The 24,802-nt window shown below is 37.7% G+C and overlaps 1 protein-coding gene across 1 annotated transcript in view; it reads left to right on the top strand.

Moving 5' to 3' along the window:
• The window catches only part of OVA5 (Lysyl-tRNA synthetase, class II), a 49,908-nt gene that overhangs the window by 20,859 nt on the left and 4,247 nt on the right, over nt 1-24,802 (top strand). Inside the window, exons 5-12 of the mRNA XM_089152659.1 lie at nt 1,808-1,865; nt 5,682-5,750; nt 7,333-7,440; nt 10,658-10,750; nt 10,897-11,001; nt 14,539-14,745; nt 15,511-15,605; nt 17,636-17,726. Of these exons, the coding sequence (XP_089008785.1) occupies nt 1,808-1,865; nt 5,682-5,750; nt 7,333-7,440; nt 10,658-10,750; nt 10,897-11,001; nt 14,539-14,745; nt 15,511-15,605; nt 17,636-17,726 (826 nt within the window). The remainder of the gene's footprint in view (nt 1-1,807; nt 1,866-5,681; nt 5,751-7,332; nt 7,441-10,657; nt 10,751-10,896; nt 11,002-14,538; nt 14,746-15,510; nt 15,606-17,635; nt 17,727-24,802) is intronic.

Here is a 24,802-nt window from a genome sequence, read left to right as displayed (position 1 = left end):
AGTTCTTGACTATGTCCAAAACTATATGGGGCGGGGGCAAACATCATGGGAGTTATATTGTCATTTGTATGGGGTGCAGACGGAAGAGGGAGACCTTGAGGCTTGAATAGAATAGACTTGTAGGTAATAACATTCCCGCTTCTTCTCTGATTCATGTACTATATACTTGGAATGTTGGATGTTACATTTTCAGTAGTTTTTTAGTAAACTAGTAGTTTTATAGTGTTTATTATGCTTGAAATAGCTAGTATGCAAAAATCCAAATCAATTTGAGTGCATTTGAGGCTTGAAATTGAGTTTTCAAGAATCAGGAAAAAAGTATCCAGTTTCGGTCGAAAAACCTCGAAATTTCGACCTTTTCCAAGGTCAAAATGTTCATATCGATCGAAATTTCTTCCTTGGTCTGGAAAACTGAATTGAACTGAGAATTACACAAGATTTTGCTGAGTTGGGTATTTTTTTGGGCAACCAACTCAGTTGGCCATTTCAGTGGGTTTTTGGCTGAGTTTTGGTTGAAAACTTGACACTCAACACAATCTCCCATTCAAACCCTAAACCCTTTTATGATCATCTTCCCTTGACACTCGACCTAAGCCTGACCCTAGCTCATCCCCTAGAACCCCTAATTTTCTAAACCCGACTCAATGCTGATTTTAAGTTACAGCAAGGGTTCAGACTTGAATTTCATAACCCTAGCTCCTAAACCCCAGCCCAATCCTTGCGAACCCATTCTACAACCCTAGAACCTTCAAATAAGCCCTAACCCATCAACGTTAAACCCTAGTTTACTGCTGGTTCACTTTTTTAAGATCCTGAGAACCTTAGATCTAGCGCTTGCATCAATCAATTAAACCCTAGACCCCTGGTTCACACGATGCTGGCCATGGTCTCCTTGATGGTTTTGCATCTGGACCTTCTACATTGGCTTGGGTGGCCTAAATTCTGTGGAAACTATAAAGCCTGTCTATGTAAAGTAAGGGCAAAAGGTGGGTTCATGCTGGGGTGCCCAGCCTGTGTAACTTGCCTCCGTCCTGGAAAATTTCCAGTTGCCCCTTCCTGACCTGTCCTCCCATTGGTGCAAACCACTAGTGTGGTACTGTGGTGCATACAGGTGGCATGCCCAACTCTCACACATAAAGTATGTTTGTACCTAGTCTGAAACCAGATTCTATCAGACAAAGGTCTAAGATGCTTAACCTGAATCTCATCAGTTAATTGTATGGATCTAACCTTAGATCCATTTTAAATTTATTTTTTAAATTGATAACAGGTGGAACATATATTGGATGATATTTGTTATATTTTAAGCCCTATTGGGAACTTAGTTAATGATGGCAGTTAGTGTGTGTGTGTGTGTGTGTGTGTGTTTTTTCCCCTTAAAAAAGAAGAATAAAGAGCTGTGTAGCAGGAAAATTTACAGGATTTATCAGTGTTAGAAAACAAAATTTATTTGAAGTGTTCTTTTTTCATGGTTATTACCTTGAAGCAGCAGTGCTATAAAAAACGAGTGTGCCTCAAGTAAGGGATCTGTATTTCTGACAAGCTTTTAGAATGTACATAAGGATGGAATCTTAGAGGCTTAGATACATGTGAGCATATTTCAGTAGTAGTTGTCAAAGATCAGAGAGCACTACCACTTACCTTATATTATGATGATCAAACACCTTTATTTTTGTTAGTAATTTTCTTATTTTTTATTTCTTGAGGTGGATTCTTAGTTTTGTTTTCCTAGAGATATGGTGCTCATAGAAGTTGCTCATACTTGCTCTTAAACCTGATCTAAACTAGCCCTTCTTTTTTTTGAAAGGTATGTAGATATGATTGCGAATCCAGAGGTAGCTGATGTATTCCGCAAGAGAGCTAAGGTGCGTCTTGCAATGTTTAATGATCTACTGAATCCTGAAAAGAAACTCAGTTAATATATACAAATTGCAAATTTTGCATTCGTCATACAATTTTTGTTCATTGTTTTTCTCTGCACATTTCTGAATTTGTTTCTCTTTGACGACATAGATAAGAATGCAATATGCAAATTATGAATCATAATTTCTTTAAAGGCTCTCTTTGCTTTTATTTTTTCTAATTTTTGGGGGTGGTGAAGGGTGTGGTTGGGGGTAGGCAAGGGCAAAACTTAGGTTTCATTTTGGCCAAGCCCAAAACCAAGATGACTTCAAGATTTGGGACAGTTTCAACCAAGATTTCGTTCCATGATCTTGATCCAGGATTTTACTCACAGGCTCACAGTTCTTAACCTTTGTGCAATCTCTCCTTTTATCCTAGCCTGAGTAGTGCTGTGTTTAAAGTACTGTTGATATTTTATCAATTAGCATCTCAGTGATGTCAAGAGACAACATCTTGTCAATTGAGTTTTATATTTCCCTCAAAAGATGGGACCTTCCCAAAAAAATTCATGGGAAAAATTGTTGGGAAATAGTCAAACTGTGGTGGCAAGGGTATAGGTGATAACAAGTATTGACTCCATCCCTACGCTACTTGTGATGTAGATCTGAAGACCTACATCCACAAGAAGAAGAATAAGATCGAGAAGTAGTCAATGTGTCGTAATAGTTTTATTTCCATACTTCATATTTTATGTATTAAATTGGACTAGATTTGCAGATTTGAACTAGTGGTCGGATTTTATTTATTTTGAGTATTCCCTTTTTGTTTTCCTTTTTAGACTCCATACCTTTCTAAGAATTTGATGCAGGTCTGAGACCAAATTGGCCAATTTCCATTTGAAATCAATTTACGTTTGATAGCTGTTGGGCCTTTGTTCAGCAGGTTTATGTGGTCATTGGCCTATTCTATGGGCCCATAAGTTTACTGTTTAGGCCAACTATGGAAACAGGTTTTTATTGTAGTTTTGGTCAAATTATATAAATTCTACCCAACTTAAATTATAAGGTCAGAATAGTCTTTTTCTTATGTTTCATTTTAGTTTTAAGAGTCTAAGTCAATCGAGGATATGATAAGGAGTGCTTTTAAAGCCTAGCCCTAAATCCCAGATTTGATAAGTTCAGTGAGCAATTTGTTTTACCAACAAGTCAGAAAAAGACAATATATATGGAACTTCAGTACAGATTCATACATCAGAAAAGAAGGCTTAATATGAGAGTTCGATTTCCTAGTTAGAATCCTGTTTTAGCCCTGAATGGAAGTTCAGTTCAGTCATCTGTTGTTTATTCACTGCTGGTCATCTAAAGATCTTGGAAGAACTTACCTCATTCACTTAAGGCTGCATCAGAATTTAGAAGGGAGTTTTGCTTTTAGACATTGCCCAGGACTCCTATTTTTAGGCTGTGTAGGAACCAAGGCCTTATTCCATTATAGATAAAGAGAATATGTAGGGAGGGAGATCTTACGTTGGAGTTTTTGAAATTATTGCTCTTGCAAGTTACTGACAGCAATAACATCTTTCTCTTCTTTAAGAAGGCTTATCTTTGATAAAGATTGGTGGAAATGGTGTTCTCAACACTTTGCAGCGTGAAGCCCAAGTAGTTCTAGTTGAAGCTGTCCTTAAAGTTCTTGACAACTTTGAATAACAAACCCAATGCGTTATGGAAAAGCGGAATAATACTGCATATAATCAAGTGAAAACTTCAAATAACAAAACAATCCCACTTGCCTGGAGCGATGACCGAAGTGTAGACTAGGAATCAGTGTGTTCTACACTATGACTTTGCCTACATATGAGCATACTTAAGTAGTATTCATGTTAGAAGGCTGGTTTTGTAATTCTTAAGGTCAATTGCAATGTGGTAGACAAGTTAGGTTAGGTCAAGTTGCACAAAGGAAAGTTAGGACTTCTCTATGATTCCCATTGGGGTTAAAAGGAATCATCCCTTGGGCTCTACACCATCAATTTCATGGGTTGAAAGTAGAGATTATGGGGTTTTGACATGGTGTTCAATCATAAGCCCATTGAAGTTAGGGAACAATAATCAATTAGGGTTTGCCTAACTTGACAAGTAGAACCTGTAAGCCATGATAATGATTTCAAATAATAAAAACAAAATAGGAGAGGAGATAACTCTTACCGGATCAAGGGTGTAGGACCTCCTAGTGTTCAAGGTTTTATCTTTTGGTTTCCCTTCCCCTACCCTCCTCCATTTATTGCTCTGTGCATTTTGGGTTGCTTCCCCCTTTTATAATTTTCCCCCAACCCCCCTCCCCATCCACCCTAAGCCCCCTTGGAAACAATCGCTCTCTCTCTCTCTCTTTCTCTTGTTTCCCAACCACACTCGGTCTCTCTTTTTCTGTCCCCATCCCCTTTTATCCTCTCTCCCTCTCTCTCTAACTTGATTTCTCCTTTTTAATCTCTGGTTTTTTTTGGACTCTATTTTATCTCTAATTATAATACCATTATTATTCCCAAACCCCTGTTTTTTCTTTCTTTTATAAGTCTTCCGCATTTTTGTTTCTATCCTCTCTTATTTGAATTTGGATGTTTTAAAAACTGCTGTTTGTTAAAGTAAAAGCCCTTTATTGCACAGCTAGGGTTTCAAAGACATGATTTGCCACTAATTAAACTTAAATCCAACCATTGAGCTAACATTAATTAATGTACAAAGGCCAATAAAATGAGTTTCTAATTGACTGCCTCACTTGGTCATGGGTATTATGTATTTTACTGGTGATAATGTTGCTCCTCGATGCTATGATGACTCCCAAAAGGTCTAGCTCGACTTGAAAGAATATAATGACAGACATAATCCCCAGTATTCAGAAATTGGTTAACCCATTATTTAGACTGGTAGAATTATGGTGATTGCCCAAGGACAGGAAGGTGAATTTAGCATACAGTAGCCTTGTAGGTTCTGCTGTGAGTGGTGGAGAACTATTAAGAGATATGGAGCATGCAGGCACTGTGCCTATTGGCTGGCTTGCCTTAAAAGAACTACTGGGAAAAACATGGGGCAAGAAGTATCTTCCCAGGCACTTCAGGTTATGGTTACAGTGCAAACTAAATAGCCTAAACCTGGGGATTTTGTCTGGAGCTGATTAAACACCTTGACAGTTATGAGTTGGATGATAGTTGAAGGAGATTCAAGGTTGGTGGTCAGTTGATTGCAAAGTCTGCAAGACATTTCCTTAGAGATATGCACAGTTGATCAAGAGAGCCAGATTCTGGCAGCTTAAGGCAGGTTCTCCTTGTTTCAGAGTCACAGATCAGCCAATGTTCTGGCAGATGATATAGCCAGGGAATGGGTGGATAAACATGTTTGTATTTGGGCCCCTATTGCCTGGCTAGCTCCTCTACCTCATTCGTTGTCTTTGACTTAGGCTGGAGTTCTGTTGTATAGTAGCTTCTTTGTATTTCTGTTGCCTGTCTTCTTGTTGTATACTCATATGCTTTAAAGAACCAAGGTTCTTCTGTTATCTACCATTAAAAGAACAGTGATAAATAAACCCTCAGAGTGGTCATTTATGTCATTGTCACTGCTATAGCAAGTAGGTCCATGCATTTTTCCCAGGTAAAATGACCATGTACATGGTAGTATCTCTTATATTTGGAAATTCTTTGGGTTTCTTCATTTTATCTAATTGTTTACACCTGCTGGAGTGGAATCATAACAATGGAAAGCAATATGACCTTGTAACCAATTATCTATTCTAAAAACAATTCTAAATATAATCCTTAATATGACGTTATGATAATCTTGCTGCATTTTCTTTAGATCGTTTCAGAGATACGCAAAACAGTGGAATCTTCGGGTTTTATTGAAGTTGAAACTCCAGTTCTACAGGTTTGTGTGTATCCTCAATATATAAGTAGTATTTTCTTTTCATTTTTTATTTGTTATCTAATATATTCCTTTTAGGGCAACTTTAATCTGGTGGTATCGTGTAAAGAAACATCAATTTAATTGCTGCATTGATTTTAGATATTTATTTCCTAATATCTGCCGGTCCAATTTTGATTCCATTGGGTCGTCCAGCACCCATTTGGTAAGTTTAGGCCAAGATGAGCCAGGTCTAAATTGGGCTAGAATATTTTTCCTTTTTTTTTTTTTGGGGGGGGGGGGGGTGAATGATTATGTAAGAGATTGGTTTCTCTGTTCCAGATAGTTACGTACAGATTCTGTTAGTATTGTTACTTCTTTTTGTATGTAATGCTCAGCCAAATAGATAGAGATTAGGATGAGAAATAGAGTTTTTGCTTTGTGTAGTAGCCTGCTAGGCATTAGGCAGCCAACTAGATGTGGTGCTCTTCTTTTTCTGCCCCTCTATATCTTTCTATTTATTCTTGTTTCCTGTCAGTTGGTGATTGCTAGGATTCCCATTTTTTTTTACTTTATGAATAAGAAGTTTTTTATTCATGATGCTGCTCCTTGGTTCCTTTGCATGTTTGGGTTTGCTTCCACTCTTGAGAGCTACCTGCAATGTTTGAAATGATACCTCCCATATTGGTAAAAGAAGAATTTAAAATCAGAGATTATTTTGGGTTCCTCTCGTTTCACTAAACCAGGCTAGCTCAAAATTTTCTGCTTTTTTTCTTGATTCTCTGGTGATTTGTACACCGGATAAAGGAATTTCAAACCTGACCTTAAAATTTTCTGCAATTTGTGTTTTATGGGTTTGATAGAGAAAGCAATGCCAATCCCAACCTTAGATTTTCTGCAACTTGGGGTCTTGGTTCAGGAGTTGGATTGACCACCGGAAGTCTTGCTAGGCTGCCTTGAGCCATCTATTGCAAAGTATGTTTGAAGAAGAATCTGGTGATAGTGTTCTTTCCATAACCACCCTGATCTCTAATTCAGCTCGTATCTTTTAGTTAATTGAATCCCTAGGTTGCCTTACTTTTAATTGGATTCTCTTTTCTATTCTTTCTTTCTTTAGTATACCTATAAGATTCTGTTTATCTACGAGAGTGATTCCCCTTGTTATAAAATTGCCATTATATTTTTTGTTTTGTCTAATGTTATTCCCTCGGTAGGCCCGTAAGAGACCGAAACATGGATTTCAAACCATGGATCACATTAATTTACTAACAGGGTGCAAAAATTCTAATGGATTGGCGAAAAGCCCTATTGGGATGGATCCCCTTTTTCCAAGAGGGTTGTTTTAGTTGTGGTAAAGCTGTTACTGCTGACCTTATCAGCCTTCTTGTATTTTGCTTTGGAAAATTTGGCCATTGATGATAGTCACTGTGCCTAGTGTACATAAAAGTTGTGACTGGGACTGTACTTATATTGCAAATAGGAATGTTGGCCTGAATACATGGTTTGAAAATAGGGAGATTTTTGGATTAAACATTATTTCATAATTGTTGTTATGCATTATCTTAAACTTATACTCATCTGAGTTTTGACTTATTTTATCAACTAGGGAGCAGCTGGTGGTGCAGAAGCTAGGCCATTTGTTACACACCATAATTCACTGGGAAGGGATCTTTATTTGAGAATTGCAACCGAGCTTCATCTAAAAAGAATGCTGGTGATGTTTCACATTTTGCCTTCCAAAATTATATATGTTCATGTTCTCACTCAATATTTATTTCACTAGAGCTGAGTAATTAAATAATTAATCAAATTTTGTTGAATAGTATTGCATCCCCTATGGAAATTTTGACTGCATGTAGAAGTAGAACTAGAAGAAATTGGCATTGTTGAAACATAAGAAATTCAGGAAACATGCAATGTCAGTGGACTGTGTAGCACAGTCCTGAATTGAAGCTGTATCATATCCTTTACCAGATTGTCAAAGTGAAACTAGTTTAAAGTTAAATACATACAAAAATCAGAGCAGGTTAACTTCAGCTTCATTTTTGTGATCTTTTATATTTTGTCTGTGTGGGGTGTCTGTGTGTGACAATTTATTGATATGGAAAGAGAAACATAAGCTAGTTTGCGACAAAAAACAGACTCGCTTACTCTTGTATAAAGGCTAGACTTTCTTTGAATGTTTCTGGTTATTGTGTGATCTCTCCTCTTTTTGCTTTCTTTGAACTTTGAGGGAAATATTAATGTGGGTTAACCTCAAAGGAATCTAGTGCAGATTGCAGCCAGTAATAAGATGGAAGATAGGGATCTTTTTGTGGTTTGGCTTGGTTCATCATTGCATCATTTTTTTTTCCTTTCCCAAGCCATCCCTTTCTTGTGGAGATCCTTGGATTCCTTAGAATCGGTTCGAAAGAGTGTAGAGGCTTGCAGTTACTACAATTTCTGGAAATCAGTAATCTTATCTCCATTACTCTTCTGGTTCTAGATTTCTTAAGTCTGGGAAGCTTATCTTCAGTCTATTGTGGGATACTGATTAGGACTCAGATTCTTTTTCATTTACTACTCTGTTGTTTAGTTAAGCTGGGTCTCCTCTTATAAGTGATGCAGCCTTAGGTAGAATTAAGGCCTTAAGGGCCAACCGGCCAAGTAAATGGGATCTTAGAAGAATGAACCAAGGTTGTCAAGGCGGCAAGGTGACCAAAGTGATTGGGGCCGCCTAGGCGGCAATAAGGCGACAAAAGCGGTTGGGTCAAAAATTTTCAATACGACTATTTTTAAACTACTTTTTAATACAACTACTTTCTATAATAAGCTAAACAAACATTCAATAATCACATTCATCCAAAAAACAAAGCATTCAAGAATCATAATTATGAAAAATTATCCAAAAAGAGAACACAGACATAAGTTCATCTGATCAAGCATCATAACAATGATTATGTACTAACAAGGCCAACATGATAAATTAATAGATCTCATTATTTTGATTTCCAAGTCATTGTCCATTTAATGGTTCATTGATTCTCGATGTTGATTATGGCTGATGCTTCACATTCCGTTGCCGACGGGCACGGGGGTCCCGCTCAAAGTTCCTTTGCAAGTTGGGCCTCGATTCCGAAATGACTAAGCTATTAAATTTATATACGGCTTTGTAGAATAAATTTGGATTTAAACAAAAAAAATTAAGAAAAAAATGTTATGTACAAAATGTCAAAAAAGTGGCTGCTTTAGCATCTAGCCGTCTAGGCGACACCTAGGCGCACAAGGCAAAAAAACAGCAGTGCTTAGGCAAAAAAACGGCAAAAAATAGCGGGTCAGTTAAGCAGTTCAAAACAAGGCCATTGAAAAACTCCCTTGCTGCCTAGGCCGACGCGTTGACAACACTGGAACGGACTTGTATTGGGAAAATTAGGGCTAGTGTTTTGTAATATTAAAGAAATTTGGGATATAGGGTTTGAACAGAAATTTGAGCTTGCAGTCTGTTGGGATGTAGCATAAATGTAGAGTGTGTTGCTGAGGCTTTAGTTGAAATCTGAACCACTGATGGTTGGATTGTAAGATACAGAAAACTTTGGCTCCTTTCTAGTTTAGAAGGTGGTCAAGTGTCTGGATTAGGCTGTGTAATTCTTCTTAGAAACACCTAGCTTATGATCTTCTAGAAATTTAGGAGAAGAACTGTAGAAAGTTAAATTGCAGTAATTGTATTTGTAGTCCTTTAATGGCAACAACATGCTTGAGTCTGAAACTTGAATTACAACCTTGAAAATGGATGGAATCTTTCAACCTACTTGAAGGGAAGCATTAATTAGAGACTGCCAGGCTTGTCACTGTCAAGGAGTGGACAGGTCCAACTAAGTGAACTGCAGTTTAGATCTTGTGCGCAAAACTAAGACTCACACAATGGAGATGAAGTTAGCACCTGCTTTTCTAAGCAATAAATTTGATTATCTGTATTTCTTTCTTTCCACCCACAATTCTGCCTGTGTATAGGGCTGGTCATAGCCTAGTCCAGATCCCAATTACATCGGGAAAGCCTAATAACACATAAAAACACAACAACGTTTGCCCAGGCTCCTTTAGAAATGAGAGGTGTTGAAGTGCTAATTACACTCAAAAGAAAAAAAGTCATGCAACAGCTTAGGTGATCACAGGACCTTTTAGTAAACCAACTGAATCTAACTTAAATTGAACAAGAATTGAACCACTGGTTCAGCCGAATTACATAAAAAAAAAACTTGAAAAGAACCAATCAAGCCTACTACTGCTGCTGCTGCTTCTTAGATTACTTGTACTTCTTGCAGATTTAGGTCTTCATTTCTTCCTGCATCACAATCATAATAGTAATGCCATGACATTTGACTCCCTCGTTACTTCTACACTGTATTGTTTGAAAAGTTTACATCTTAGGTGGTTGTGTAATGCATTAATTACCCACTAGTTTAAACCAATCCCACGCCCACCCTGTCCCACCCCAAAAAATCCACCCGATGAAAAGAATGAGGAATATAAATGCCACCCAACATTTCTATGTTAATTGGCCATATGTCAAACTTTATTTTAAATAATTGACCTTTGGCATACATAATAGACAAGTGAAAAGTGGCAAGTTACCATGACAAAATTTGTAAATAATTAAATGAAGGGGAAAGTGAGAATTTTTTTTAGAACTTCATGTTTTGGTTTTTACAATGGACACATTTTGGGAAGGTGAAAAATCTCAAACAGGACTACTTTTGTGGGGTGGAGAGAGTTATAGATTGGCTTTCACATAAAATGATATTGAAATAGTAGATTGAGAAGGGATTTATACATATTCTTAGAATCTTTTTTTGCCATATAGACAAGATGATTTGGCATTTTGGCAAGACAGTGGATACTGTGAGTTTGACAATTATGTTAATATCGATATCTCATCTTTCTGCAAATGATAGGTTGGGGGTTTTGAAAAAGTTTATGAGATTGGTCGCATATTCAGAAATGAAGGAATTTCAACTCGCCATAATCCTGAATTTACTACTATTGAGGTGACTTTATCATTCTTTTTCTTCAATTATTTCAAGTTTTCAACTACTCTTTTTTTGTTTGATTTCATTTTACGGATGTTGATGCTAGCGAATAATTTTGATTTCTATAAAAAATACATTAACTGGTACTTAGTCCTTGGTATTAGATGTACGAAGCCTATTCCGACTATCAAAGTATGATGGACATGGCAGAAAAAATCATTGTTCAATGTGCCCTTGCAGTTCATGGGAAGCTTACCATTGATTATCAGGTACATTTATTAACATATTTTGCTACCATTATTCAATTGTGTCAACTTAGTCACATTCTGGTGGTCACCATATATCATTCTGTTACTGCAAGATAATGTAAAAATAAAATAAAATAAAGAGGGAGTTTATAGGGAGAAAAATGGAGAGAAAATAGGATAGAAAAGATAGAGATAGAGTGTGGCTATGATTCGCCTTACAATGAAGTGATGGCATCTGGCACAAATTGGTGTTTAATTCTCTCTCACTTCCATTACGACAATAATATTTAAAGAGATTTTACTCCTGTTTCTCATTTACCTGCATACTCCTAAGAAATCTTATTGGCTCTTATCCTTTTCATACTGAATATTATTAGAACGTTCAATCGATAGGCTTTGGCTGAGTGAGGTCCAACCAGTACATATAGGCATCCAAGGTCGAGCTGCCCCTTCACGTGTTGTCCCTTTCTTGGGTGGCAGTACACAAATTATGTGCCACTCCTTTTTAGGGTGACCATACATAGATTGTTTCCTCTTTTGGTTGGCATGTGTGGCCCGTGACTGTAAACATGTATTATTAACATAGTGGGTTATGAATTGTGATGGCTCTGATACCAGTTGTGTTATCCAGCCAAAATGCTTAAGCCATTTGGTAGAGAGGCTGGATCATACATAGATTGTTTCCTCTTTTGGTTGGCATGTGTGGCCTTATTATTGGGTTGACTTTATAATGTTTTGTTAACATGGTGGTTGTGATGGCTCTAATACCAGTTGGGTCATCTAACCAAAATGCTTAAGCCATTAGGTGGAGAGGCCCAACTGGTATATGGAAGCATCCATGGTCCCATTGATATCCAATGTGAATTTTATATGTTGAACCAAATATTTTTCTTTTTCTTTTATTCGTTTTGGTATATGGAAGCATCCAAGGTCCTGGAGATTTCCAGTGTGGATTACTCTCAACAAATGTGTTAAAACAAAATTCTTTTCCTTTTTCTTGGTTCCTTCTTTTTTTTTTGGGTGGAATAAATGTTAATAAATCAAAAAGAATTTTAAGCTTCAGCATCTGTTTTATGTTATTCAAAACTTCCTGGTTGAATGAAGATAGTAGCATTTTGGTTTACTGTCCAATTTTCTGCCGATTTTGTTTTGCCATTCTGTCTTCAAGAGATTAATAAATCAATAATTATATTAGAATCTTGAAGTATCACTTTTGGTTACTGTACCAGAAGGGTGATTATGAGAGACTTATTGTATTATGTTGTATGATATAGATACTCGTAGCAAAGGTCAAGTTTCACATGGGAGTACATTTTTGTAGTAAAATACAGTATAAGTAAGCGATGTATAACATGTAGCATCCATAAACATTTAATAGGGGAACCCCATATGATGAGACAAGAGACTTCCATTAATTTAAGTGCAAAAATCTGCAAGTTATCAAGTTTGATGCATCAACTAAACTAGTGCACAAACGCCCTCAATCGAGGACCGACGGCAGAGAAATGTGCGCCACTAGAGGCTAACAGTGGTGGCGAAGATGGTCACATCCGTTTTGATGGCAGCGGTGGCCTATCATGTCGACAGAGACAACCCTAGAGAATTTGTTCAGGAGGGCGACTTTTCCAAGCCTGCTTGACGAGGGCTTCGAACCTTCACTGTCCTGACTAAAAGACTTTTCAAAGGTGGTGACTTAGGTTCCCTTATCTATTCTTCCTTTCTTGGCATTTGAGTTCCCACCAACTGAGATTAATGGAACAAAAATTCTGGAGTTCCTTTCCTGTGCATGATCTGCTCTGGTAAAGGTTGGAAGTGTTGTTGAGGCTAGAGTGATCAATGCTACTCTTTCATCATTGTCGTCAGCTTTTGTTCTTCAAATCGTTGCAAAAAAATACGATCAAGGAGCCAACATGGATCTGCTAAACCCAGGTTCTACAGATGTGAGAATTGATCTTGCTTGACCACAGGAATGCCTGAAGGCCTATGCAAATATAGACTTTTTACTGAAGGTTCCCATTTTGGATGAGGAAGTAGCAAACACCTTTTCCCCATGGAAGACAAACAGAATGCTTCTAGCAGCAGATTGCTTGAGTTGCACCACCACCTTATTGCTTGAAAATAATGATTTTGAGACAGGCTACCATTCAATGTCCCTCAACTGCTCTCAAAATTTGACATTCTGAATCGGATTCATTTGATGATGTTTTGGGGCAAATTTTGATTTTGGCAATCACATGGAGAAGTCTCTCTTGAGGTGGCAAGAAACCAGCCCATCAGGTGGTGGTGATGGAAATCAATATTGCAAGGGCGGCATCGGACATTTGTGGCATTTTTGGAAATGGGTCTACTATTGGACTTTAATGAACAATGTTGAATCAGCATGGTTATGCAGTTATGCAGCTAGCATGTAAAGACCAAGCTCTAATTTTCCTTCACTTTGTGGACATGGTGAATTTCAAGGGCCGGTAGTGTTAGGGCCCTAGGATTATGCCATGTGTAGCAGAGAGAGAGTGTATTAGTGTAGTTAGGGGATTATAAATAGGGAGTAATTGAGAGGAGAGGGTATGGTATGCAAGTATTTGGGCAGCCTATTGGCTGAGGGGCAGCAGTGTGCGGTGGGGGTGACTAGCACCATTGTAACCAGTTTATCTTGTTAATTCTTTTGTTTTGATATTAATTTTAGTATTCGATTTGTGGGTTCTTATCACAAGCTCTCTTCCTCTTTCTCCCGTTCTCCCTTTCGCCTTTTCCTTTGATTCTTTTTCTTTTTGAATTTCCTTTGGATCCCTAGGCTGACTACGGGTACTGAAATCCTAACAACACCTATTAGTTGTTTCGGCTGTTTCTTGAAAAATTTAACGTGCATGGACTTTAGGTGAAACAAGTTGTAACAGGGTTATGATGGTCATTTTCCATCTAAACATAAAGCATAGATTTTTTCACAACGTTTGAAGCTTTGAGCCCTGAACATTTGTTTCCAGAAGCACGTTTAGCCTACACTTTTGAAAATGTTTTGTTTCTTAACAGAAACACAAAGAAATTGATGTTGATGTTTTTTGAAGTAGAAATATTGGGTGGGTTATCAAACGGGTCCCAAGTTTTTCTGAAGTCTATATTTCTCTGTAAAATCTTCTTCAATTTCTGATCTCATTAACAAATCCATAGTCTACTTTAAATTCCATATCAATGTGTTCTGGTTGGTATTGACCATAGTGATATGCATTGAGTTGTGCCTGTCTGTATTGGGCCGTATTGGCTGATATATACCGATACCATCAATGCTTTCAGATAACCCTGAATTGTATGAATTGCTCTGTTTCGTATCATATTGGGTCGTATGGCAGATACAATACAATGCCAAATGAGATTCAATACATTCAATTTTTTAGAAAGAGTACAATTGTGTTGTGCTGGTACCAATTTATATTGGTATGTGTCAGCCGATGTGATGTGGCATAGGCTGATGCTTTAAACCAAGAATGTAATTATTTATCATTTCATTGTTGTGAAAGTAAACATATGAAGAGCTTTAGCTGATTGACTGGTTTTAAATTGCAGGGAACGGAAATATGTCTGCAACAGCCATGGAGGAGGGAAACTATGCATAATCTTGTTAAAGAAGCTACTGGAGTTGATTTTAATGACATGAAGGGGGATGTTGAAATGGCTAAAGAAGTTGCTTTGAAGGCTCTTGGAGTTAGCAATGATAGCAAAGAGAAATCTTCTATCCTAGCATGCCCATCTGTGGGCCATGTTCTTAATGAGGTTTTGATTCATCTGCATGTTCTCCAGTTTCAGAAACCAAGTGCCAACTTCAAAACCAGAAGTTGTGGCTTAGAGTCTTCAAACAAAAATAGAAGTTTAGAAACTGCTTACTCCATTAAAATGACCAAGAAACCAGCTAAGGTGCTGTCTTCCCTTAAAACGAAAACCATTGAGTCTTCACAAACCAAGCTGCTATGTTTCTGCTAGTGTTGCAGGGTTCTTTCTGAACCAATACCAAAGTGGACTTTGAATGTTAAGTGTAGCAAATAGGCTCTGATACCATGTGAATTGAACAGAAAAAAGGAGAAGGAGGACTCGAGCATGAGAGAAAAGATTTGAGAGTTCTCACTCTTGATGTGAGAATCCTTCAGAGCTTGCTTTCTTTATTATAGGAAGATCATGATTACAAAAAAGGAAATAAATAACCCACGATTGAGTCCAATATGGACTCCAGACTATCACTGGGATCTTTCCTACCGTATCCTTGTTACCCCTATTAATTAACCCTTATTCCTTTTTTCTAATATGGTATTTACACTCTTAACATACATCATATACTTAAGATTCATAAATAAGCAATGGTTTGGGTAATATTCTAATAATCATATATCTCTGGAAAGTACTTAAAACTTGACTAACTTTTGTACGCTTTTGAACATCATGCTTCAGCTTTTTCTTTTCATTTTTTTTTTTTGGGGGGGGGGGGGTTATTCTTAAGTATTTCATGTATCATATTCAGAATTGAGTTCCATTGTTGTTGTTCAGGTTTTTGAGTGTGCTGTTGAACCAACACTTATGCAGCCGACATTTGTTTTGGACTATCCCATTGAAATATCTCCCCTGGCTAAACCACACAGAAGGTAACAAGCTCTAATAAAATGTCTTGCCACCTTAACAATTTCAAAATTTCATGACGTGTAGTTAAGTATTTTTCAAAATTATTATTTCTTCTTTTTGTGGAATATGTCTTCAGGGACCACTGAATTCCTTTTGTTAGTCTCCTTGCTGCCTTTCCTGCTGCTCCTTGTAAACATGAAAAAATGTCCTTGATTGTCGCCAAGCTGTCTTATTATAGTGTACATGTCATGTACTAATACATGACAGAAAGTAACCAGTTGTTTTCTGCCACTAGAGGAACAATTATAGACTTTAGTTCTGATTAAGTGATTAACATTTTTGCAGACCGCCAATGTTATCATCACAAAACTTGTGGCTAATGTTATTCTATAAATTTATCTCTTGTTTTATTTAAAAATCAGTTGCTAACCTCTATAACTTTAATGTAATACACCCACTGCAAGGAAGAAAATTCAACCAAAACAGGAATTTCGAACTTGCAAAAGGCCGAAATTTCGATGTTTCGGTCGAAACTGGACACTTTTTTCTGAAAATTGAAAGTTCAATTTCGGGCCTTATATGGACTCTAAATGATTTGGATTCATGCATACTACCCATTTCAAGCATAATAAACACTATGGAACTAGTATTTTGCCAAAAAAAAAAAAAAACATTGAAAATTTATCATTCAAGTATACTAACAAATGACTGGTTCCGATAAGTGCAAACTATATTGCATACAGGCATAGAATCATTAGCACACATGAATTATTTGGTAGAATGATTACATATACAACAAGTCAACAAAATAAAATGACCAACTAGATCAAGTGATGGTGTCTCACATATATTAAGTTGAAGTCTATATATCATATATACATAAAATAAAAATACATAATTTTAGAAAATAATTATTAAAATCAGAAAATAAAAAAATGGTAGCAAATAATAAAAAGATAAGTAACAAAACACAATCATAGGCTAAACATATATTAATTTCAAGGTAATACAAGATCATCTAAGGCATGAACAAAAAAAAAAAAAAAAAGGAAATTTGGAATTGTTGGGTATGGCTTATGCTTCACATTCTATTGTTGTCGGAGTTTCCTTTGATGTTGTTGTGGGCTTAGGAGGTGTTTGGAGGCAAAAAATGAGCAAAAGAGGTGTTTGAAGGCAAAGAAGTTGTGGAAATTAGGTAAAAATGGAATAGAAATCAACAAAAACTAATGAAAAACAAGTTTGAATGTCGAAATTTCAGTCGAAATTTGACACTTTTCCAAAATAATTGGAATTTCGTTTCGTTTTTGAAAAATGTAAACATTTCACCCGAAATATCGACAATTTTGGTCAAATTTTCTTCTATTGTCGCCCAGTGATATAACAAAATCTCCAGAAAAGTTTTATTGGTCCAAAAATACTTGATTTATGCTGATCTTATGACCATTTGGATTGTTTTTTAAATATTAAATTCAGTTGAAATTTTACTCTGTTTCTCTTTTCTTTTTTGTCTTTGGATGAGTAAAAAAATTCATAACCAAAAGGAGAGAGAAAAAAAAAGGGAAACACCCCCTGCAACCCAACAAAAGAAAGAAAACTCAACTTTTATGCGCGAGATGCAGGACAAAACGGATAGAAATAAAACACAATGCTCACCCTTGAAGGATTTCTCTTTTTTCTCTTTCTTTATTTATTAATTTTTGTGAAGGGGGTGGGTTGGGGCAGCGGAATAGAGCAGGGAGGGATGGGGTACTCCATTTTACAACAATATCTGTTCCTTCGGGGTGCAACTTTATTTTTTATCTGATGGAAGGTCCTAGGGTTAACCATTTCATAGTGTTGCATTCCACCCAAATATTGGAAACGGACACTCCAAAGGCTGGCTTTTCCACCAGAAAGAACATAGACTTTGCTGTTCCACTTACCTTAAAGCAGATATTTATCATGCGTTTCCATGCAAATACTCTGATATCATGTTCTCATGGTCATTGACAAATTGAAGTGTTTTAAGCAGCATGATTTACTTTTTGTCTTCCCCTGGATCTTTTCAATTTAGGCATGCAGGCTTGACTGAGAGATTTGAACTATTCATCTGTGGTCGGGAGCTGGCCAATGCATTTTCAGAGTTAACAGATCCTATGGATCAGGTATCTAGCAGCTTATGGTCTGGAATAGCTAGTCACTATGTTTATTTCTTGATAAGTAGTTCTTAAATGAAGGTTGCTTTCAGTTATCTTCACTAGCCACTATTTTATATATCCACTGGTCAAGGTTCTTTATGGTCACATTTTATGATCTTGCCATTAGTTTTTATTTTTATTTTTATTTTTATTTTTATTTTTATTTTATTTTTATTTTTATTTTTTTGGGATCATAAGAAAATATAAATTACTAAAAAGAGTTAGAACTATTACAACTTCTTATCCGGATTGACTCATCTGCCGGATTTTTAGGGAAAGAAATTAACCTATTACTATGTATGTCCGTAGTTAAAGTTTGTAGAAGGGTGGGGGATTTAAAGTTACAGACCAAGATACTGTTTATTTCAAGAAGAATTTTAACCAAAATTGGGGTATGAATGAGTGGCCATATGGACTGATCTGGTTTGGATAGTAATTGCACTACTATCGATTGATTGCACCATATTTCTTTGATGCAGAGTTGATATATTTTTGCTTGCTTCAGACCCTCCCAAATTGCCATGAAAGCTGCCTCTATTTCATCCCCATCCATTTTCCTTCCATTGCTTAGCTTTATCAGGTCCGCTTCATCTGCTTCCGCAATAGCCCCCACGCTCCATGTTGACTCTCCTAGAGATTTGTGATGTACCCCTGCACACAATAAAATTCTAAGATTAGTATTATAAATGACCTTTACTTTATTAGTGATCTTTGGAGAGAAATAATTGTGTTCCTGATTGGATACAACTACTAACTCCACAGAGCCATCCAATTGTAAGCTATGAATCCAAGTGTTGATGTTTGTGAGGACTCTGTATGGGTTTGGTGACTGTTTTTTGAAAACTACGTTATTTCTTTCTACCCATATAAAGTAGCAAGTAATAATGAAAATGGAGAGACACCACCACTTTGTTGTGTAATCCAACTGATCATTGTTTAATATCGTAATGCCCCAAGTTTGTAATTGAGCTTTCTGCTATTGATTCAGTTCTAAGTCCCAGTCTTCCAGCAGCCCAGATCCTCTTAGTCCATTCGCAGGATAGAAACAGATGCCATATGGTTTCATTTGTGTTTCCACATAGTCCGCATGTTGGGTTCACCGCCAGCCATTGTGAGAGGACTGCTTTCACTGATAATCCTGAATTCAGTAAGCGCCAAAAGAAAGATTTTAATTTTGGGTGGATTGGTAATTTCCAAAAAAAACCTCCACCATGTTGAGGGTTCTGTTGTAATTGATTGGTTTTGTTTCATCAACGCTTTGGCTGCTAACTTGGGTGAGAATTTCCCCGTTGAAGAGATCTCCGAAACCCATTTGTCATCTGTAGAAGAAATATTGAGGTTATTAAAAATTTGATTGTAATTGTGGAGAGAAGAGAGATACTCCCTGGTTATCTGAACATTTTGCAGCATTTGTGCTACAGTTGCTTTAGTGTCCCATATTTCTTCCTCAGGATTTTGTTCTGCAATGGTGGTAGATAGTTGTTGCCATGGATCATACCAAAAGGAGGTGTTAGTGGCATTTCCAATTTGTCGTCTTACCATTTGTTGCAGAGGTGGAAGAATACTACAGATGCTCCTCCAGGGCCATGATCCCCCTTTTTTCCTAACTTTTGGGTGAAAAATACTTGAGTTAGAGAAGTATCTAGCTGCAAGTGTTTTGGCCCATAATGATTGAGGTTCAGAAAGGATTCTCCATCCTTGTTTTAGTAGAAGGGCACTATTTACATCTTCCATTCTTTTGAAGCCTAGGCCTCCTGCCTCTTTTGGTTGGCATCACTTTCTCCATGAGATTAGGCTTAACTGCTTTGATTTGGTGGGATGCCCTAGCCAGAACTTGTGGCATAGGGAATCGATTTGCTTGCAGATAGATTTAGGAAATCGAAAACACTGCATTTGGTAGAGAGACATTGGTTGTAATACTGATTTGATAAGTACCTCTCTGCCTGCAAAAGAAAGGCTGCTTGCTTTCCAAGTTGCAAATTTTGACTGGATTTTTCTCAAAATGAATTTGAGAGATTTGGTCTTAGCTCTTCCTTGCACCATGTTAGTTCCCAAATATACTGAATTATTTTTCAATTCATTAACCCCCAGGTAGGACAAAAATTATGTTCGAAGTTGTTGTCCGACATTCCTGCTAAAGAAAGCACCGCTTTTTTGAAGATTAATTTCTTGCCCAGTAATATCAGAGAATAGTTCCAGAACCGCTTTGATAGACATAATATCTTCTTTTTCCGCACGACAAAAGATAAACGTATCATCTGCAAAAAATAGATGAGAAATTTCTGGTGCATTTCTAGCCACTTTGATTCCTCTGAAGAGGTCTAACCTTTCGTATTCATTGAGTAATCTAAATAGAATCTCCATGATTAGAAGGAACAGGTAGGGACTTAATGGACAACCTTGTCTAATTCCTCTAGTACCAGTGAACCAATGATGTGGGGTTCCATTCAGTTTGATGGAGAATGAGGCTATTGACATTAACTTATTCATGAGACTACACCATTTCTGGTCGAAGCCTAGGAAAGAAAAAATCCTGCTAATAACTTGCCATTTGACACAGTCATAGGCCTTTGACATATCCAGTTTCAAAGCAACATATCCCGTTTTGCCTATGGTATGAGACATAAAATGAAAATTTTCATGTGCAAGTGAGATATTATCTGAAATCTGCCTCCTTGGAACAAAGGCCCCTTGGAGCGGAGAAATAAAGGAATGTAGCAAAGTTTTTAATCTACTTGCTAGGATTTTGGCCAAAATTTTATAACTGACATTGCATAGGCTTATCGGTATAAAATCCAGGATTTCATAAGCATTTTCTTTTTTTGGGATGAATAGAGAAGGGTGTGATTGACCCCCCAAGGCAGAGTTTGATGTGTGAAGAAAGATATTACAAAGCTATTAATGTCTTCACAAATTAGATCCCAGTACTTCTGATAAAAACAAGCATTGAAACCGTCAGCACCCGGGGCTTTGTAAGGTCCCAAGGAAAACACAACCAATCTGATTTCTTCCATCGAGGGAGGGTCAGCCAAAGTCAGGAGTCTTGTAGAATCAAGGGGTGGGAAGAGGGATTCTATGAAAACGTGGTATCAAGCGAGTTGGAGGTGGTGTAAAGTTTTTTCATGTAATCAGAGAAGGCCTGTGCAATTTCAGATGGTTGGGAAAAAGTGGATCCGTTGGAATCAATGAAATTAATTCTTCTTTTGAAAGATTGAATTTTGGTGGTTAAGTGATAAAACCGGGTATTTCTATCTCCCTCCAAAAGATAAGAGTTTCTAGATTTTTGGAACCAGAAAAGTTCTTCGACATTGGGGGCCCAGGAGAGATTTTTTTCTTCTCCGTAATTGCCCTCCAGTCGGGGTTTGGGCCCAACTCCAACAGGTCAATTTCCTCCGAGACATTCCAAAACAACTGAGAGATGTTCCCGAACTCGTTTTTGTTCCAGTTCTGAAGAAAACGAGAGAGATTGGCCAACTTACCTTCCAAAGCTTCGCCTAAGCTTCGCCTTCACTTGCCTGCCACGCGTGCTTGACCGCTTTTGAAAAATGAGGGTGTAAGTGCCATGCAATCTGGTAGTGAAAAAGTCTTTTGCCCCGAGAGTGAGTAGAATGAACAATCAGTAGCATTGGGTTGTGGTCGGAGCAAGTTGCCGGTAATTTTTCTGCCCTTGCTCCAGGGAACATTGAGATCCACCCCGGGTTCCCAAGAATGTAATCCAATTTTTCTTTAACTAGGGTCGGTGGTTTTTGTTTGTTACTCTAAGTAAAATAGTTCCCCGGAGCAGAAATTTCCGACAGGGATGATGATGAGATAAGGTCAAGAAGGAAGGGTTGAGATGGTGGAGGTTTGAAACCATTTCCCAGTTTTCCTTTGCTTGAGAGAACTTTATTGAAATCCCCCATAACCATGAAAGGTAGGTCAAGATTTTGAATAAAGTTAGTCAAGCTTGTCCAGAACAATTTACGCTCAGAGTAGGTTGGTGGAGTGTAAATGAAGATGATAATCCAAGGTGTCCTGCCCTCACATCTAATAGCCAGCAATCCATCCTCCTTTTGAACAATAGATATCTGCACCTGTAGTCTAGACAGAACCCAAATCCCTCCTTTGAGGCCTTTTAGCCCCCTGCTGTTGAAAAAGAAAGCGGAGTAGAAATTTTTGAATTTGAATTCATGGGATTCAAACAGCTTGGCATGATTCAAGCATTTTGTTTCATAGAGAAACAAGATATAATGATTATATTTTTCAAGCAATTTGTGGAGACATTGCAGAGAGAATTTCCCATTGATTCCTCTAATATTCCAGGAAATGATCTTCACAATAACACCGAGGAAAGGAGAGATGGGTAAAATTTTAAGGAAGATGAAAGAGATGGCAAAATTAGATCAACAAAGTAGAATAATAAAATCAGAATTCACATGCTAAGCATTAATAAACTTTGAAAAATAGTCTACGATCCTAGTAGAAATATAGCCTAAGATATACACAACACCTAGCACACTTTCAAGATCAACAAGAGACACGGCATCCAACAATATTAAAGAGGAAAACAAAAAGAGACAACACGTCAGCCTTAGGAAAAGTAGATTATAACCAAAAAGTGACAGCAACTAATTTTAAGAAAAACAAATGGATTTCTTCAAACAAAAGGTAAAGTAGGTGTGCAAACTGCCAAACCCACTTTACAAGATAAACAGAGGAAGAGATAAGCACAAACAGATATTTTTCACAAAAGACAGAAACCACCGCTTAAGAGTGCATAGCAAGCTAAGCAAACTAGAAAACAAAGTTAAGCAGACAATCAGTAACGACAATTCTTTTGTTTTTTGTATCCCCAAAAGAGAATAACCACAGCATAAATGAAGAAGGTAAAGCACAGTTCAATGAAATTAGAGTATCGATGGTAAGGAAGGACCTGGGGGGCAAACGCAGAAGGTCCCAAGTTGGCCATCTGAAAATTTGAAGCAAACATCGAGTCACCCGGTGTGAATCCAAATAGATTGAAGTGACGAGCTTTCATATCCTCCCAGAAGATGAGGAATTGTGCCGTAGGATCCGGTGAAGCTGCAAGAAGTGAGTTTAAGGCAAGCTGAAAGGAATCAAGAGGGGTGGGATTATCCAAAGGAGGTGCCATTCGCAGACGTTTTCGACTCTGGGTACAGGCATCCTCCACATCCGACGGAAATCCACCAGTAGCTCCTTCATTACAAACACCTCCATAAGGCTTTTCCTCATTCAGGCCTTTCTCAATATTGGTAGCATTGTTCACATTAATATTTTGAATATTAACAATTTGGAAGTTGCAATTCTCGCCCCCAGGTTGAAATTTCAGCAATTCAAGCAGGTTCTTCATAGATGGGTCAGCAAGGATTTTCTCCTTCAATTTTTCCTTCATTTTTTCGGAGTTTCCTTCAGAAGTACCTTCAGCTTCTTGGACAAGCAGTGCTGGAATATTATGTGTTCTAGCTTCAACCGTGGTGACCTTACAAGGATGAGATATGTCATTTAGGCTAGCAGGAGCAGAGTTGGTATTAATACATAAGGGCTGAGCAGAATCCTTCTTGCCATCCAAACCATGAGATAGCAGTACATCAGAAATGTAGTCATCATCTTCAAAAATCATTTTTCCTTTTCCTTTCATGCGAGTCATCTCAGCGAACCGCTCTTGATCTGTTGTCAACGCATTATTTTTTTCCCGCTGAAAATTTTCGATTAAATCTCGCAAATAAGTAGCAGAGTTAGTGATGGGAACAGAGTTAACAGTACCCATTTCCTTTTGTTGGACATTTTGAAAAAAATCGGCTGAGGAGGAGTCTCCAGTAATAGGGGAAGTCTCACCGAATGTATCAACGAAATCTTCATCCCTAATCTGCAACGGTCCCGTCGGGGAAAGCTGGATTCTAGCATTGTTCATACCCGAGGTTAGTAAGAGATCTGGTGCTCTTCGTCCTCCCTAGGTCCTCACCCCCCTTCTTATAGGGTCAGTAGTAACATTATGGTACGCATCAGCAGAGCTTGAAGCAAAATTTGAAACCTTACATTTTTCATACAAATTACAGAACTCTGCTTCATGTGTAAGCTTACCACAGTTGGAGCATAAGAATAGCAACTCGTGAAGAATATTAAGGTAGAACCATTCTCCTTTCATATTTCTGATGGATGTGGTAGTTCTAACAGAAAAATTAGCGTCTAAAAGTACCTTCACTCTGGCACAGTTGATAGGTAATCCCAGGTCATGGAAGTTCAGCTGAACATCCAATACTTTCCCAATCGCCGACGCAGCATTGAAACACTGTTCGAAGGCGAAACAATCCGGTCTGACATCCCGGAGTTGTACCCAAATCGCGATCGGTGGCAGCAGGCCTTTTTTCCTAATCTCCGGGAAGGGTTCTACGGACAGATGCATTAGATGGTTGCCTACCCACCAGGGTGACAATGAGAGCACCTTGCTCCTCAGTTCATGTGAGGAGAACGTGGCCTGAATCGTATTGCGACCACCGCAAACGACAGATAGGACACCCTTCTCTTTCCAGAATTCAGCCAGGGATCCACAAAGGAAAGCCATAGAGATGGGAGGAAAACCCAAGGCATATCCATACAATATTCTTTCTAGAGGGCAGTCAATTTTTTTTGCTAGTCTCCTAGGAGACGTGGGTTTCACCGGCAATGAGTGTCTCGTGGATTTCTGTCGTGGTGAAGAGGATAGTTGCCGCCCCATCATTTTAACGCTTGAAAATGGAAAAAACGCAAGACAGGATGCAGGAAGAAAGTGATTGAAGCAGCGAGTATTGAGAAAGAGCCAATAATAGTAAAAGCATATGGAAATGCAAGCAACCAACAGGGGCAAAATGAAAAAGAGCTTCGTTCAAAGCTTGAAAAGAACGAAAATAGCAAAATAAGGTAAATAGCAAGTGGGTGGATTTGTACGTAACTACCATAAATAGCAAAGCACTGAAAGTCAAGAATGCGGCTGCAGCAGACTGGGGAGGATAAAGCTTACCATATTCTTTCTGGAAAAGACAAAAAAACTTACAATCTTCAAGGAT

The sequence above is a fragment of the Hakea prostrata genome, chromosome 4 (genome assembly GCF_041222555.1).
Source record: "Hakea prostrata isolate BN-2017 chromosome 4, UWA_Hpros_2, whole genome shotgun sequence".
Taxonomy (NCBI): domain Eukaryota; kingdom Viridiplantae; phylum Streptophyta; class Magnoliopsida; order Proteales; family Proteaceae; genus Hakea; species Hakea prostrata.
Note: the sequence above shows the minus strand (reverse complement) of the source record. Positions and strands in the feature narration are given on the sequence as shown.